At 39.3% G+C, this 19,563-nt stretch overlaps 1 protein-coding gene across 1 annotated transcript; it reads left to right on the top strand.

The window, feature by feature from the left end:
- The first annotated feature begins 7,071 nt into the window (after positions 1-7,071).
- On the top strand, positions 7,072-18,816 carry LOC121369370 (globin-like). The gene is made up of 4 exons (XM_041494426.1): positions 7,072-7,124; positions 16,205-16,312; positions 17,089-17,302; positions 17,974-18,816. Exons 2-4 carry the CDS (start codon positions 16,236-16,238, stop codon positions 18,085-18,087), a joined length of 405 nt encoding a protein of 134 aa, XP_041350360.1. The 5' UTR covers positions 7,072-7,124; positions 16,205-16,235; the 3' UTR covers positions 18,088-18,816.
- The last annotated feature ends 747 nt before the right edge of the window (positions 18,817-19,563 follow it).

Here is a 19,563-nt window from a genome sequence, read left to right on the forward strand (position 1 = left end):
TTTTATAAGCAAGCAACTTTAAGTTTCATCCAAAGGTACCGCCGAGCGTTTAGAACTACGTTTTATGGTTCTAATATATAGGTGTAGCCCATTGGCCTATTAACCACTCGTAACAAGATATTATATTTCGCTGCGTATCTGCAGCACCGACCACTATTAAGCAATCAAAATAAAGTTAAAAGTTAAAATTTATTTTGTATAACAACACCTTTATGACACATTGATTTATTAATCATCGGCTATTGAATGTCAAACATTTGACAATTTTAACATTGTAATCTTAGAGAGGAAACCTGCTACATTTAGTAACAAGGATCGTTTATATAATATATATATATATATATATATATATATATATATATATATATATATATATATCATCATCATCATCATCATCATCATCATCATCATCATCATCATTCTACAGACAGAATAGCACAAAACAGCTTTTGCGAAAAGGTAGCTAAACTAATGTAAGATTACAAACCTAGAAACAAGACCTGGGATATATGTAAAGAGCGAACGGTTGGCAGGATATGTCCAACTTTCGCGAACACCTGATACCATCACTATTATGACAGTGATTCTTGAGTGCATGTCATCACAGCTGTACTGAGCTCTGTCTGGTGTTAGGTTTGATTTAATAAACTAGTCTGGGAGTGGCAGTCCTCTTTATAGAATTACATGAGGTATGAAATCTCCAGTAAAGGATCTCATCGGGAGTGGCTGTCCTCCTAAAGACGAGGCACTAGATAGATTAATAGAATCGACCACTATTTTTAATGTCCTCGGGAGTGGCTGTCCTAAAGACGAGACACTAGACTATGCATTGTCGTTCATACTAGGTGTTGATAGGACTTGAACTGAAGAGTCCTAAAGCGTTTTGTTATAATGTGGTATATCTTTATGCTCACTGGTCTGATTATTACAGAACCAGTCACTACACTGAAACTTGAAAGGACATTCAAGAACCAAACGGCTAGATGCAATCAGAACTGATTTGCACTACATGTCCATACATTCAGTTCTAAACACTACGTGGTAGTCTTTAGACAGGAACTAGAACCTATGGTATTTAGCGTAGAGTTAGCTAAATACTGCGACCACCAACCAGCCATGTGTTCATTGACACAAACACATGTTATAAAGCCTTATTAGCCATGATCGGAATCTATTTTTATGATAGTGAAGTGTAAATAATCCTTTACCATTTTAGAAGTAGTGCCATTGGTGCCATAATGACACGTTTGTTATTATCATTATTGTCCGTGATTCTTGCGATTGTGACTGTAACGAATTAATATATCATACTGTTCTTCATCGTAAGACGTTTTGTGATTATTTCCAATAATTTGGTACATGGTTCATGTAATCAAGCGCTAAAATCTTGGCCCGTGTTCGTGAAGGTCCTATTAAGGATGTACGTGATCAATCTTTTGCCACATGGCTCCTCAAAGTATAGAATGTATCTACATCATGATAAGAAGTGGTCTGCGGAGGTCTTTATCTCGCAGGGGAAAATGTTTTTAAACGTAACTCACATTAGCCGATTAGTTTGATTAAAACTTGTTTATGGGTTGGCTAGATAGCGAAAACCACATGTAACATCCCCATCAAACCAGCGTGATTTATGTTGCTTAAAAATCTATTTAAGTCCATTGCGCAACTTCAGAATTTGCTTTGTCTGTTTTGGGAAGAGTCTACATCAGTGGCTTGAGGACTGTCCGTGACAGCAGCACCCAGACTTAGACTGACAGAGAAGATCTGGTCCTTGGTCTGACTATACTCAGCAACTCTACGCTTAAACGTTAGCAAACGGTGAGTACCTCTCAATGGCTGTCCAATATCTCTGTTCAAAACTAACGAAAAACTATCAACGTAACTACTAAAGTTACCAAAAAAACCTATTCAAGTTTTCAAGGCTAATTAATGAAGACATTAAAGTTAACTGATACTAAAACCTTTAAAGATACCAAGCTAACAATTGCAGTTAAGTCAAAGCTAACCACTGAAGTTATCAAAGCTAACAATTGAAATTATCAAAACTAACTACTGAAGTTATAAAAGCTAACTATTGAAGTTATCAAAGCTAACTACTGAAGTTATCAAAGCTAAAAATTTCAGATTGCAGTTATAAAAACTAACTATTAAGGTTATTAAAGCTAACTTTTGAAGTTCCAAAAGCTAACGTGTGAAGTTATCAAAGCTAAATACTGAATTTATTAACGCTAACGAATAAAAGCACCAAAGCCAAGTATTTAAGTTACCAAAGCTAACTCCTGAAACTAGTAAAGCTAACTCCTGAAACTAGTAAAGATAACTCCCGAAACTAGTAAAGATAACTCCTGAAACTAGTAAGATAACTCCTGAAACTAGTAAAGCTAACTATTGAAACTAGTAAGCTAACTCCTGAAACTAGTAAAACTAACTCCTGAAACTAGTAAAACTAACTCCTGAAACTAGTAAAGCTAACTGCCGAAACTAGTAAAGCTAACTATTGAAACTAGTAAAGCTAACTCCTGAAACTAGTAAAACTAACTCCTGAAACTAGTAAAACTAACTCCTGAAACTAGTAAAGCTAACTGCCGAAACTAGTAAAGCTAACTATTGAAACTAGTAAAGCTAACTCCTGAAACTAGTAAAGCTAACTCCTGAAACTAGTAAAGCGAACTACTGAAGTTGTGAAAGCTAACACTACTGAAGCTAAAGCTAACTACAGAACCTACTAACTATTGAAGAAACCAAAGCTATTTTGTTGAAGCAACCACCGAAACTATCGACGTTAACTAATTAATCTACCACAGTTATCTGTTTGCGTTTGTCAAAGTTATCAAAGCTAAAGACTAATAGACTTTCAAAGCAAACTGTTAAATATAACGCCGTAGTGGAGATCGGAGCCCTGGTATGGACCCTGGCTTTGGTCTATCAGTTTTGGCAAACTGTCCATGAGACGCATCGTTAATAAAACGCATCGCTGACTATAGTGATCCCATCTCCTACCAGGATGATATCTACCACGTAGTGCACGATTAAATCTGTAATTACGACGGTGTAATGGAGTTTGGTATACTGACAATTCTAAAACAGGCATCAACACAACTGCTTTGAATATGTCTTTGAGTTCTTGAACATTTTAGCCCTAGACTCCACCAACGAGCCAGCAACACCCATTTTTTCTCAGTATGCCCACATGACAACACTTGCCAGTGACTCGGACAGTTCGTATTAGCATGGAAGATTCTTGTGCCTTTGCTGGTTTAAAGTGTGCTTCATGAGCACTAATTGAACAATATTCCTTCTGTGCGATCTTTCTCTGTTGATATGTGTGATGCTTGTTATCAATGTGTTATCACATGGCTTCACACATTGCTGTACATGGACTATCCTGTCTGTGGGGAAGTGCATACAAGAGGAGGAGGGGTAACGTGAACCCGTCGCGATCTCTTCTGTGTCTCTGGTCGAGCTACTTGTGCTCCCTGCACTTATCGGTTGAGTGTGTGATCCCCTTCCACTCCGTCCCCAAACCTTATCCTGTTTCGGACGAAAGAACGAGCATAGCCACAACTTGCACACAAGACAGGCGTGCGCTATAACTACAATTTACTCTGAACGTGCAAATTAAAATATATCCAAGTCCAACTGTGTGGAAGCAGCGGGTTTTCCTCTGTCGACCAAGTGTCGAAATAACCGAATGTTAAACATCACACTAACCGTTGTTTCCTCTGTCGACCAAGTGTCGAAATAACCGAATGTTAAACATCACACTAACCGTTGTTTTCCTCTGTCGACCAAGTGTCGAAATAACCGAATGTTAAACATCACACTAACCGTTGTTTCCTCTGTCGACCAAGTGTCGAAATAACCGAATGTTAAACATCACACTAACCGTTGTTTAAATGTGCTGACGTTTTGTTAAGCAAATAGCAGATACCCGTACAAACTGCCATTCAGGCCCCTCCCGATCGAGGATGAAATCCATCTTCTTCTAAAAAAAAACCCACCCCAAAACCTCGAGATGTTCCCGATTAATTGAAAATTATTCCACGATAAGCCAAATCAGATAATGATTGTTAACCCTTAATAGAAAAATTCACAACAATCTACCCATAGCACGACTCCCGACTGATAAACCAATTTGGGGTTTCTATTCCACCCAGAGCTATAGCAGTCGTATACAGAAAGAGTAGGAGTATGGGCTCCCTTTTTGTGTCGGGGTTTGGCTGAATGAACATCAATCAGTTAATCAACCATTTGACTCGTGCTTACATCCACTGAAGGTTCAAGCTGTCGTGGGCAGATCCTCTAAGATTCCCCAGTGGATGTGCCCAAGAAAGGTATTCAATTAGCATTACTACCAAACAGCAAGAGTATTGGGTTGCAAATGAGTCACTACGCATGTTTCCACTAATATTGTGAAGGGAATGCATGGTAAAACGTCTCCAGGCCAGCTCTGTCAAGAACGGGGAACCAGGCTCCAAAACACACTGGTGCTCGGTCTGGGTCTGGGTCTGGCGAGTATGATACCAGTAGAAAACGAAACGCACAGAATGGAATTTGACATTGAAGCACACCGCGTCCGTTCTGGCGCGAACTATAGATCTGGCAGCAGACCACATTGAACATGCTCCATATTCGGACAGTGCCAGATTTACGAGATTTAGCTTCGGTGTGTTTGGGACGTTCTAGCAATAGCCTATGTGGTTTGATCTCTCACTGTGGGTGTGTGGGTACTTTTTAGCATGTTTTCACCAGGGAACTATTCAAGCACGCCTGCCGTGACTTTGCCAGAGAGTTCTGTCCAAAACAAGAGTCCCACTGTTTTAACCAACTATTTAAATTATCGTGTGTTACTCACCTACTATTCATACGACATAAGTAGTAATAGTCTATGTAGTTTGATATATCACTGTTTAGTCCAAGTGTTTAAATTGTCGTGTGTTACTCACCTAATATTCATACGACATAAGTAGTAATAGTCTATGTAGTTTGATATATCACTGTTTAGTCCAAGTGTTTAAATTGTCGTGTGTTACTCACCTAATATTCATACGACATAAGTAGTAATAGTCTATGTAGTTTGATATATCACTGTTTAGTCCAAGTGTTTAAATTGTCGTGTGTTACTCACCTACTATTCATACGACATAAGTAGTAATAGTCTATGTAGTTTGATATATCACTGTTTAGTCCAAGTGTTTAAATTGTCGTGTGTTACTCACCTACTATTCATACGACATAAGTAGTAATAGTCTATGTAGTTTGATATATCACTGTTTAGTCCAAGTGTTTAAATTGTCGTATGTTAGACAACTAACAGCCGTACCAAATACGTAGTAATAGCATATATGTTTTGATCTATCACGCTTTAGATCAAGTGTTTAAATTATCATGTGTAAGACAACGAATAGCCGTATGAAATAAGTAGTAATAGTCTATGTTGTTTGATCTCTCACTGTTTAGATCAAGTGTTTAAAATATGTTAGACCCCTAATAGCCTACGAAATTAGTGGTAATGGCCCATGTTTAACCTCTCAGTGTACACCAAGGGTTGCAACTGTCATGCTAGACACCTACTAACCGTACGGAATACGTATATATAGTAATAGGCTATGTGAGGAGGGATTTACCCCAGTCAGTTGAGCGCTCGCTTGAGGTGCTTTCGTCGCAGGATCGAACCACCTCGGAGGATTCATTTAAGTGATTTGGGTTTTTTTCTCGTTCCAACCAGTGCACAACAGCTGGTCAAAGGCGGTGGTATGTGTTTTCCTGTCTGTGGGAAAGTGCTTATAATAGCGCCCAAATGAAAAATGTAGCGGGTTTCCTCTGATGACTAGGCGTCATATCAGTGATGTCGTTAAACAAAACAAACTTTAACAGACTATGTGATTTCCTCCCTGCCTGTTAAGACCAAGTGTTTAAACTGCCGTATGTTATACGTTGGAGACCTAATAGCCGTAAGAAGTAAGTACTAATAGTCTCTGACGTTTCCTGCCACGCTGTCTAGACCCCGGCTTTCCGCTATCTCTTAGTTAAAAGTCTGTTGGTGTATTGCGAAGCACACATACCTCGGCTTTCTGTCCTTCGTGTTATATCTATATCCAAATCTAACCGCACCGCATGACTCGCGTCGGTCGTTCCCTGTGCAGAGGGTTCGGAATAATAGCATAGCTTGACACACCACACTTGGACCCTAATAGGAAACAATACGCCTATCTTTGACAACGCTTTTTTATTATTGTTTATGCAATTGTGTCAAGTGAAAACATACTGCTTCTCTTGGAAATGACCTGTATAAAAAGAAGAGCAGCTTTGTATTATTGATTATGTCAGAACGCGATGACAAATCTATTGAAAAGTGCATGTGAGTGTGTGTGTGTGTGTATGTATGTGTGTATGATTGTGTGTGTGATGTGTGTTTGTGTTAGGTGTGTGTGTGTGTGTGTGTGTGTGTGTGTGTGTGTATTGTGTGTGTGTGTGTGTGTGTGTGTGTGTGTGTGTGTGTGTGGTAATGTGGGAAGGGTGCAGGGAGGTAAACGATTGACAGACTATATGCTATGACAATGACAAAACAAATATTCACACACGAGGTTATGTCTTAAAATATGTTGCCTCGTTCGTCTGAAAGCAGCAGATCTGTTACTTCCAAGGGTGTCATTATCTGGGAATCGACACCATTCAAACAATGGTCATTGTATGGCTGACCTCCGTGCCTTTGTGTGCAGGGCTTAGGCAAAAGGGGGCTACGTGCGAAAACAAAATCACATCCCGGCTAACAGTATTATCGTGTGTAAGGGATACCCCCGCTACCCGACATCGACTGGACACTAAGGTTTCCTCTGGTAATTTTCCGCGGGGGAATTTACACATTTTGTGGACAGGAAACAGAAGTGTATGGAGACGAAATTCGGTTTTAGCCAATCGAGTTAGCTTGGACTCGTGTGACAGCCAATGGGCGTTATCGCGCTGGTTTCAACGTGCAACCTCCCAAAAGTGGAATGTCATTAACAGTTTTGCACGTTCATTACTTGGAACCTTGACCTTGCTTAGCACTATTTATGGCATGCCTAAGGCGATGGTAAGGGTAGCTACCTTCTGGAAGTGGATAGAACACGTCGTTTGTAAACGTAAGTAAACGCATATTCTAAATTATTCATTGGAATACTTTATTATTAAAGTTTAGTAAAGATTATTAAAATTTAATTTAATGTTAACAGTTTTAATACGACTGAAGTGAATTTTTAAAAAATCACAACTTATTATATATTTAATACGGTACATCTTATACAATGTAGTCGAATTAATATACGAAAAGAAAAGAGGAAAACATAAGACGAAACTATAATCAGTTGTTCGTTTGTGTGTGTCCGTGAATTAGCTTTCATATACGATGACATTAATAGTTGTTCGTTTGTGTGTGTCCGTGAATTAGCTTTCATATACGATGACATTAATAGCATTTTATGATATATTGCACTCGTATTATTAACTGTATTTTGTGAGATATAACGTAACAATAGATTTTTTTATAAAATAATTTTCGGCTATTAACGACGATTAATTAGAGAAAAGTTTCCTATTATCAAGCTAGTGGAGAGCACGTTCACGAACTACATTTTACTTTAGTGTACGTTTTTCGAATACATAATATAGACACACCACGTAACCCTGTCATGAACAAACCAAGAATGTTGTCAGTCCGAGGCAGTGTCTGTTTTAGACACGCCATATCGCACCTTATGATTGCCACTTGTAGCAGTTGGTTGGTCTACTGTGCGCTAATTGTGCACATTTGTCATTTACACGGGCCAATTCGCGCCATATAGCAAGTGATTTATACAAAAGAAATAAAGAAAGAAAGAAATATGCCAAGTAGAATAATGGACATTTTCAAACAACTTTGATAGACCTTTCAGTTTTAAAACGGCTAATGATATAAGATTCAACTCAAAAGAATGCTATAGCATTTAAAAGCTACTGAATATCTACTGTACAGACTACAGCAGTGATTGAACGGGCTACTATCTTCCATCACAGCGTGCAGTCTTTGTTTTTACAGAACGAAACACACTTACTTCTTCGAGTTATGTTTTTCTGTCATTTTAAAGTACTGTGTATTTTTCACTATCAGAGCGGTTTAAATCATTCATATTAGACATTACTAGATTTTATTGTTTACAATATCCATTTCCATACATCTGGAAGGTTTCTGGTCAGCCTGGCGTTTCTAATACCACGAAATGCATTATTCATGTTTTTAGAAACGCACGTACCTCTGAGAAGTAACGGTTATGGAGACGAGCTTCAATCTGTTTTTAAAGAGTATTTCCCCGTTTTAACGTCACAAACTCTTTTTTTCACTCTTTTGTAACTGAATCCAAATGTGTTACAGGTTTGCAGATTAACCAAACTTAGTGCCCGTTTTTACGGCCTTAACTAGGATCTGCGACTTTAAGATAAACTTATCGAGTCCAACAACTGAACTGTAACCCTATGGATTGTTCATCCTGGATTAGCCACAAAGGGACCATTCACACACCCCACTCTCTTAACATCTCTTTTTTTTCAAAACCAATTATAATCTGAGCTAAAGAATAGAGCCACGACCACCATCTTTGTTTGTATGTTGGTATGATCATGTGGTCACTGACAACTAAATCTTTACTTTTAGAACAGTCTTTAACTGTAGCACTGCATAGCTCTCGGAATCTATGTCAGTTATCTTCCAATATAATTATGTGTTTGTTTTATCTTCTGATCAAAGTTAAAGCTTCGCGCCTTTGGCACTCGCATATTTGGAATAGGTAGCTTGTAAAATAATTTTAAAAGGCTAACTTCGAACAGTTGGGGTGAAGTGCATTTAATGTTGCAAAAGAAATATTAAAAAAAGAGAAGAAGAAAAAAAGGAGAAACCTACAGACTATGGTAGCTGGTCCATTTACCACAGTTTGACACCCAATAGCCGATGTATTTTTCGTGCTGGCGTGTCGTTAAACGTGCATTCATTCATTCATTCATTCACGGTAGCTGGTGATGGACCAGTCGACCATTGTTTTCAGTTTGTTTGAGTTGCTGTTCAATGAAATAAAATGTTTCGACATTAATTATTGCATCATGCACTGTTTTAAAAAACAAACTATGTTTGAAAGTGACATACCTTTCTGCTATCCATCTCATCAGGTGATTCATAAAAAGCGTCCAACTTTATGAAGTTGAATAGTGGAAAATGTATGAAAACTTATCTTAAAATGACAGACACTAGTTTTTAAACACTACGACGTACTTTTCACTATTAAAGCCGTCTATGATAATTTAAATTAGAAGTCTATACATTTTATAATTGAGAATATTATTTTTCGTTCTGTTGTAATATCCCAAAATTTATTTTTCATAATTATAAAATCGCACGTTCATCTGAGAAATAATGGTTAAATCGAGACAAGCTATAGTTATTTTTAGATGGTATTTAAACGGTATTTAAACATCACAAACTTTAGCTGCTCTCTGTTATAACCTTATCCATATGTGTGTTGCAGGTTTGTAGAGTAACCAAACTTAGTATCCCTTTACACGCGTTGAAACTAGGGTCTGTTATAACCTTATCCATATGTGTGTTGCAGGTTTGTAGAGTAACCAAACTTAGTATCCCTTTACACGCGTTGAAACTAGGGTCTGTTATAACCTTATCCATATGTGTGTTGCAGGTTTGTAGAGTAACCAAACTTAGTATTCCTTTACACGCGTTGAAACTAGGGTCTGTTATAACCTTATCCATATGTGTGTTGCAGGTTTGTAGAGTAACCAAACTTACCTTTACACGCGTTGAAACTAGGTCTGTTATAACCTTATCCATATGTGTGTGGCAGGTTTGTAGAGTAACCAAACTTAGTATCCCTTTACACGCGTTGAAACTAGGGTCTGTTATAACCTTATCCATATGTGTGTTGCAGGTTTGTAGAGTAACCAAACTTAGTATCCCTTTACACGCGTTCAAACTAGGGTCTGTTATAACCTTATCCATATGTGTGTTGCAGGTTTGTAGAGTAACCAAACTTAGTATCCCTTTACACGCGTTCAAACTAGGGTCTGCGCCTTTAAAAGTACTATAGCGTGAATAAGCTTCTCGATATCTCCTGCAGTACATACGAACACGCTCATCGATTAGCCGCACTGTTTCATTGTATCACAGGACCCGCGGAGTGTAGTTCAAAGTCGGGGTTGGGAGTGTGTATGTGTGGGGGTGTCATTGTCAGGTCGATAGTGTGGGTAAAAGTACTATAGCGTGAATAAGCTTCTCGATATCTCCTGCAATACATACGAACACGCTCATCGATTAGCCACACTGTTTCATTGTATCACCAGGACCCGCGGAGTGTAGTTCAAAGTCGGGGTTGGGTGTGTGTATGTGTTGGGGTGTCATTGTCAGGTCGATAGTGTGGGTAACAGTACTATAGCGTGAATAAGCTTCTCGATATCTCCTGCAATACATACGAACACGCTCATCGATTAGCCGCACTGTTTCATTGTATCACAGGACCCGCGGAGTGTAGTTCAAAGTCGGGGTTGGGTGTGTGTATGTGTGGGGGTGTCATTGTCAGGTCGACAGTGTGGGTAAAAGTACTATAGCGTGAATAAGCTTCTCGATATCTCCTGCAGTACATACGAACACGCTCATCGATTAGCCGCACTGTTTCATTGTATCACCAGGACCCGCGGAGTGTAGTTCAAAGTCGGGGTTGGGTGTGTGTATGTGTGGGGGTGTCATTGTCAGGTCGATAGTGTGGGTAAAAGTACTATAGCGTGAATAAGCTTCTCGATATCTCCTGCAGTACATACGAACACGCTCATCGATTAGCCGCACTGTTTCATTGTATCACAGGACCCGCGGAATGTAGTTCAAAGTCGGGGTTGGGTGTGTGTATGTGTTGGGGTGTCATTGTCAGGTCGATAGTGTGGGTAAAAGTACTATAGCGTGAATAAGCTTCTCGATATCTCCTGCAGTACATACGAACACGCTCATCGATTAGCCGCACTGTTTCATTGTATCACCAGGACCCGCGGAGTGTAGTTCAAAGTCGGGGTTGGGTGTGTGTATGTGTGGGGGTGTCATTGTCAGGTCGATAGTGTGGGTAAAAGTACTATAGCGTGAATAAGCTTCTCGATATCTCCTGCAGTACATACGAACACGCTCATCGATTAGCCGCACTGTTTCATTGTATCACCAGGACCCGCGGAGTGTAGTTCAAAGTCGGGGTTGGGTGTGTGTATGTGTGGGGGTGTCATTGTCAGGTCGATAACGTGGGTAAAAGTACTATAGCGTGAATAAGCTTCTCGATATCTCCTGCAGTACATACGAACACGCTCATCGATTAGCCGCACTGTTTCATTGTATCACCAGGACCCGCGGAGTGTAGTTCAAAGTCGGGGCTGGGTGTGTGTATTTGTGGGGGTGTCATTGTCAGGTCGATAACGTGGGTAAAAGTACTATAGCGTGAATAAGCTTCTCGATATCTCCTGCAATACATACGAACACGCTCATCGATTAGCCACACTGTTTCATTGTATCACCAGGACCCGCGGAGTGTAGTTCAAAGTCGGGGTTGGGTGTGTGTATGTGTTGGGGTGTCATTGTCAGGTCGATAGTGTGGGTAAAAGTACTATAGCGTGAATAAGCTTCTCGATATCTCCTGCAGTACATACGAACACGCTCATCGATTAGCCGCACTGTTTCATTGTATCACAGGACCCGCGGAGTGTAGTTCAAAGTCGGGGTTGGGTGTGTATATGTGTTGGGGTGTCATTGTCAGGTCGACAGTGTGGGTAAAAGTACTATAGCGTGAATAAGCTTCTCGATATCTCCTGCAATACATACGAACACGCTCATCGATTAGCCGCACTGTTTCATTGTATCACCAGGACCCGCGGAGTGTAGTTCAAAGTCGGGGTTGGGTGTGTGTATGTGTTGGGGTGTCATTGTCAGGTCGATAACGTGGGTAAAAGTACTATAGCGTGAATAAGCTTCTCGATATCTCCTGCAATACATACGAACACGCTCATCGATTAGCCACACTGTTTCATTGTATCACCAGGACCCGCGGAGTGTAGTTCAAAGTCGGGGTTGGGTGTGTGTATGTGTTGGGGTGTCATTGTCAGGTCGATAGTGTGGGTAAAAGTACTATAGCGTGAATAAGCTTCTCGATATCTCCTGCAGTACATACGAACACGCTCATCGATTAGCCGCACTGTTTCATTGTATCACAGGACCCGCGGAGTGTAGTTCAAAGTCGGGGTTGGGTGTGTGTATGTGTTGGGGTGTCATTGTCAGGTCGACAGTGTGGGTAAAAGTACTATAGCGTGAATAAGCTTCTCGATATCTCCTGCAATACATACGAACACGCTCATCGATTAGCCGCACTGTTTCATTGTATCACCAGGACCCGCGGAGTGTAGTTCAAAGTCGGGGTTGGGTGTGTGTATGTGTTGGGGTGTCATTGTCAGGTCGACAGTGTGGGTAAAAGTACTATAGCGTGAATAAGCTTCTCGATATCTCCTGCAATACATACGAACACGCTCATCGATTAGCCGCACTGTTTCATTGTATCACCAAGACCCGCGGCTTGTAGATCAAAGTCGGGGTTGGGTGTGTGTATGTGTGGGGGTGTCATTGTCAGGTCGATAGTGTGGGTGAATTTAAATACATATTTATGAGGGCTTGATTCATTTAGGGGATATTCGGACGTATGCTAGACCAAGAAAATATTTAATTTCAGGTGTGAGCTTACTTTCAGGTGAAAATGTGGAGGGTGAGGGGTGGAGGGGTCGCAGCCTCTGTGCCTCACCCTGTCCACAGCCCTTAAGCTTGTCTTCCAGGGTGAAGTGTACTTCCCTACTTCTTTCACAGTGTTTTCTCGAAATTACGAGATTTTTGTTTTTTAATTCCAACGCGAAGTCGATCGTCTGCTGACTTTCTCTGTGAGAGCGCGGTGAAAATTAAACACTCAATATCTCTGCAGCCGGGGCACTTTAAAAAGAAATATTAATACACGTGTATTGTGTGAAATAGTCTATTGAAGAAGTAAATAAGTGTGTTTTATTGTGGTGAAGATGACTACAGACTGCTGTAGAAGATGGAGGGGCAAACGATAATGGTATTTATGATCTTCCCAAGCTCTGTTGACAGAGTGATATTTTCTTGGCGGACCTCGCCGCGCTAATTTACACAAAGGCACAGTGTAACGTCTTTCCGCACACAGGTTTTTCTCGCGTGAATTTCCGGAATGCAGTTTTCAGTTATGCCCGTTACGGGCCCAGTTTCAATATTGAGTTTCACTGAACATGTCAGACACCATGTGTCGTGTCGTTACGTTGTTAGTGGAATACAGTCCTGTTGAAGAAATAGTTCTTCATTTAAAATAATAACATAAAATACTGAATACTATAAAATACTGAAATACCTTTTGAAATCTTTTGTTTTATTACTAATAGATTGACCTATGATGTATTTAAATAAGCCATTTGTTTGATGTTATAGTTTGGTACTAAATGATAACACTTACACAACAGCAACATGAGGTGGTGCCCTGACACAAGGGGGGATAACTGAACAGTTTCCTGGTCAAACTATATTGATTATTTTGCTAATAATGATCAAGGGATAGTGCTTCATAACAATAACGCTTATATAGCTCTCAATATTATATTTTTCACAGAATATATTCTAACATAGACATTGTATTGAAAAAGCATGTAAAACAGAATGGTGGTGTGTAACCTCCAGACATGGCGGGTATATTGACGAGACAGCGCTAAAACATCACGTCTAGTCACGTGCAATTTGAATGTCTTCTCAATAGTGTTGTGTTTTTCAACAGGTTGAATGTACATAGTCCTCTTAATTGTCCTACTCAATAGTGTTGTGTTTTTCAATAGGTTGAATGTACATAGTCCTCTTAATTGTCCTACTCAACAGTGTTGGGTTTTTCAACAGGTTGAATGTACATAGTCTTCTTCGTTGTCCTAATGTCAAAGTTCGCAGTGAACAAAGACTGAGGGGAGTGACTAACTGCTCCCCTAACTTGGATTACGAAGAACCATTTTAAGATATTGCCATACTGAGCACTGGTATTCAATCCTGTTAGTAATATTTCTTTAAACATTCACACACGTAGGGGAGCTAAACGTATTCTCTTTGAACTAGTCTGAGGGGAGCCAGGGGAGCCAGAGTGATAGCTCCCCATAAATGATCAGGTCTGGAATGTTATAGAAACTCACGGCAGTGTCATCATTGGCCGTTTAGCGCGTGGCGCAATGTTGATCATACCGCGGGATTTGCAACTGTCTTTTAAAAATACACTGTAGTGAACTGTCAGGATGTGCAAACATTCCGAACCGATACACTAATCACGAGAGAAGTATTTAACTCATATCCATATCAGATCTAAAAAATTTAGGTTGTAGATTTCTGAACGAATTTGTAGGTAATTGTACACCGAGAAATGAATTTCATATGACAAGAAGCTAAGTTTTATTCAGAAATGTCATGTTGTTAGACGACCAAACACCTTTAATTACGAGTGTGTAGCCACCTACATACTAGCCATGTACTCCACCAGCGAAAATTATCAATTGAATTATTCTTATGATCAGTTGTAGTGTTTCAAATCGTTATACACTACTCTGACGATTTAGCAGAATGTATTTTTAAAAAGTATTTACAAGAAACCAATACAAATGTAGTACCAAAATGCAGGCCACGCCGAATGGTTACATGCAGACAATATCCTGAATTTTTACAGACAGCCAAGGACACATCAGTTGTATAAAAATTAAAATCAAAGCAATAAACTACGTTTTACAGTGTTTTGTTTCATAGTGGTCTAAGCATGTTTACCAAGAACATACATTAGTTAAGAACTCGAAGAATGTCGAAAACGAGCAAATTAAACTAATGTGGTCCAAGTCAAAATCTTCCCGAACTACTCGACAAATTTACAGTTTATTATTAAAAAAAGAGAGAAAAAAGAGTATAGTTTGTGGACTGTGGTGGTTCAAATGAGTGCATTGACTAAGCATTAATTTGTTAACAGAATGAGCTTCTTGGAAATCTCAAATAACTAAATAATACACAGTCAATTATAATTTAAACCAAGCGGTTTTCTTAAAATACTAAAACACTGAATGTCCGTAGGAGCCGAATACTTTGACTAGGGCTGTATATATTAAACAAGGGTAAATGTGGGATTTTCACCCCCTCCCTGCCCTCTATTCCCCAGTAGCGTTTCCCCTCTAAGACTATATATAAAAAAAAGTACCAAATGTTTGACATCCAATAGTCGATGTTTAATAAATCAATGTGCTCTGGTGGAGTCGTTAAACACAACAAACTTTTTTCTGAGCAGCAACAGAACGTCGTGTATGTATGTTTGTGCGCAAGGGTACACTTTTATGGGTGTGCTTTATGTGTGTAATAAGTTGAATCATAATGCTTACAACCTGCTATGCCTATACAATGGATATACGCACAATTGGTTCCACGCCAAAATCATAACAAGGACGATGTATCCGTGTGTTGGTTTGGATATCACAGGTTTTCAGCTGACATTCGTCAAATCGACACATTTCAACTGAACAGGAATTTGCGAATTTACTTTTTCATTAATTCGTCAAGAAGCTGAATAAAACAGCTTAGATCGTGTTTATATCTACCGTCCTTTTGTCTGATTAGTTAATTCATACATGCATGTGGATAAATATTTTCTTACCAAATTCGTCAAATTGTTTATACATCAGGGCTTCCAGGTTATAGCTAATTATAATTTATGTCTATTGGTTAATGGATGAACAGTTAAGTAGTTATTTTAATGTAACCATGCTGTGTTTCATAAATGAATTCTACCCAATAATTCACTTGTCATGGTGAAGTGTGACTAGTATTCTGTATGTTATAGTGATGTGTGAGTATTCTGTATGTCATGGTAAAGTGAGTGTTATTCTATATGTCATAGTAAATTGTGTATCACTATGTATGTTATGTCGCATACTGAATATTCTGTACGTTATGTTGCAGTGAGTATTCTGTATGTTATGGCGCAGTATGAGTATCACTGTGTATGTTATGTCGCAGAGTGAGTATTCTGAATGTTATGGCGCAGTGTGTTTCACTGTGTATGTTATGGCGCAGTGTGAGTATTGTTATTTTGTATTTCAGCATACCTTCGGAGAACTCACACCTAGACAAGATGGCTGATGTCAAGAAAATATGGAATGACGTTATCGCCAAGGACCTGCAGGGACATGGCATCAAGATCTTCGTCAAGTAAGTCATACAGTCCTTACAGCGAAACGTTTACTGCCATACAGTCCTTACAGCGAAACATTTACGGTCATACAGTCCTTACAGCGAAACGTTTACTGTTATACAGTCCTTACAGCGAAACGTTTACTGTCATACAGTCCTTACAGCGACATGTTTACTCTCATACAGTCCTATACAGTGGAATGTTTACTGTCATACAGTCCTTACAGCGACATGTTTACTGTCATACAGTCCTTACAGCGACATGTTTACTCTCATACAGTCCTATACAGTGGAATGTTTACTGTCATACAGTCCTTACAGCGACATGTTTACTGTCATACAGTCCTATACAGCGAAACGTTTACTCTCATACAGTCCTATACAGTGGAATGTTTACTGCGATACAATCCTTACAACGAAACGTTTACTGTCATACAGTCCTTACAGCCAAATGTTTACTGTTACTTACTGTCATACTGTGACGTTTACTTTCATATAGTAACAGAATGCTTCCCACAGGAAAACACACAAGGGTCATCCGTAAAGAACGTAAGCAGAAGTGGTTTGTGTTGTTTTATTGTTGTATTATTCTATTATTACCGACCAACTCGTTTTTTTTAATCTGTACACACGATGAGACGTAAATAAAGAATGTGTCCGTCTGTCTGTCAGAATATTGTTGATGTTTTTACCCTACCCCCATGTAAACCTTTTGTAAGTTTGACACACCACCTATGCTCTATGGTGTCGTTAAACAAAACAAACACCTTTTAAAATTTGTTGAATATTTGCAGGTTCTTGACCGCCTGCCCCGACCAGCAGCCCATCTTCAAGAAGTTCGCCTCGGTTCCGGTAGGTTCTCTGGCGGGAAACAGTGACGTGGCAAAGCAAGCCATGAACGTGATGTCGAAACTCGGGGAATTCATCAACTCCTCCAACCTCGCCAATGACACCAAGGCCCTGGCCGCGGGTCACAAGACCATGAACATCACTCTCACCAACTTCCAGGTGGGTGAGGTTGCAGGGCCGGATCCATGGTTTTGTAAAGGGGGGGGGGGTACATAAAATTTTAAAGTAAAGATACACAGAGACGTTTTTAGGGCAATTTACTGTTATATATTATAAATGATGAATTGAAAACCCCACAACCAAACAGCCATTAAAAAGGGCAGTTCAAACAGTCATGGGTGAGTGCGACGGGTCCCCTTGTGACCCCTCTAAATCTGACAATGTAACGGGTCATGCTAACGCCAGGAATCTACGTATTTAACACGGTGTACGTAACTAGTATACATGCGTAGGCAAAATCAAATACCCACAGCAACAGTAACACTAATAACAAAACGACCAAACCTAGGAAATGTTTTGCACTAAATGTACGTTCACATTCTAATTATTGCAATAGTCTACAAAGATGTCACACAGCATTTACTTGATAGTTGCTTGTTTTAGATAATTTATTATGACATATCGTGCACTAATGTTATTGGAAATTATCGTTTCATTACGTACGCATGTACACATACAGATACTGATGCACGCACGCGCGGGCGCGCGCGCACACACACACACACACACACACATACATACAGTTGCACACTAAAGGATATACTCCCCATAAGCTAACGTATTTTTTTTTAACGAAGCACCATCTGATGTTGTTGTTGTTGTCGTTTCAGAAAATGTTCCCCATCATTGCTGACTACGCGTCCGCGAATGCTGGTGGCGACAAGGCGTCGTGGATGACGGCTCTCAACGCCATCGGCAACGCCATCGACGCCAACCAGAAGTAGAGCGTGCAACTTCATTTAACTTCACAAGCCTGCCAACTAGACATGGTGACGACCTTGACCTCAGGACCACATTCACGTGCCGGTGGTGACGACACCAACTACTGTAGTTTTTAAATTGTGCAGTTTCGATGGAATTTTACAAAAGAAAAAAACAAAACAAAGAAACAATGACATTAGATTAACAACATCAATGTTCTAAACATTCTTCATAAAGAGTCATTCGATTAAATGTGACTGTTAGTAATGAAAACCTATGACGATCGTAAATGTGTTTTTTGTTTTTGATTTATTTTTTTGTGTATTTTTCTTTATAAAAATATAAATCAAGTTTTTATTTGTAAAACAATAAATGTCAAAAAGTTGTTTGAAAAATATATACCTATTACTAGTCAGTTGACATCACTGATTTATTTTTTCAATGACGTCTGTACAATTTTTGAAACAATAATTTAAAAAAAAGAAAAGAAAAGAAAAGAAAAACAACAGTAAAAAATTCTAAAATTATTTCTATACGGTCTGGCTGTTATTGGCGACATAGTTTACGTTGGATTCTTGAATTTCTAGCCGACCTTCGAAAGGAGTGGAGGACGAAACATAACTGGTGCCAAACGATACCGCCGTTCACCACCGACACCGACGTGTTCACAAGACGATATAACTTCCCCATTCTAACATGATTTCAATATATTGTTAACTCGTTTGCTTTTTACAATAAACATTTTAAAGAAACTATGCTTTGTTATATTTTAAAAATTATGGTTTTTGCCAAAATATTTCTTGAATTAGTTTCTGGGGTTTTATTTATTTATTTTTTATTATTGTTATTTTTTATTTGTATTTGTTTGTTTGTTTTAGTTTATCATAAAAAAAGCATTGCGCTTAATTAGGGTGAGTGATTGGCACGTTATGTCACATTGCGACCATTCCATAACTACTAGTATTTCTTGAAGATACTGAATGCTGGAAATACGAAACTGAAATGTCCTGTCCTAAACCCAACCACTGGCCCTGCTAGAGATTTGGCTTGGGATGGACGTGCCTGAACCTTGAGAGGACATAGGCACGTAAATATAGTTTCAATCTTTAAGTGAAGGGTCTTAAATGTGCCACGTTCATGTTTACAACCGTTAAAATGTCCGTGAATACTGCGACGAATTAGAAAGGTTTAACTTGCCACAAGAAGTTGTTGTTTCAAGTACAGAATAAGTAGTGTTTACCATGAGCAACATTCTCTTTTATAGATTTATTGTCACCCCCCCTCACTGCCCCAACCCCTCCCCAACAACATAAGACCCCCCCCCCCCCCCCCCACACACACACACAACTAATGCAAACTGAGCTTTAAAATGGCAACAAATTTTAGGATTTCGTTTCTTCTTGCTGGTTTCTCCGCTGGTCTCTAATCCAAAAAGCGTGTCATGTATATCGGTATGTCACTGGTATGCTTTGATGACCGTCTTTCCGGAAAACTATTTC

This window comes from Gigantopelta aegis, chromosome 3 (genome assembly GCF_016097555.1).
Source record: "Gigantopelta aegis isolate Gae_Host chromosome 3, Gae_host_genome, whole genome shotgun sequence".
Taxonomy (NCBI): Eukaryota; Metazoa; Mollusca; class Gastropoda; order Neomphalida; family Peltospiridae; genus Gigantopelta; species Gigantopelta aegis.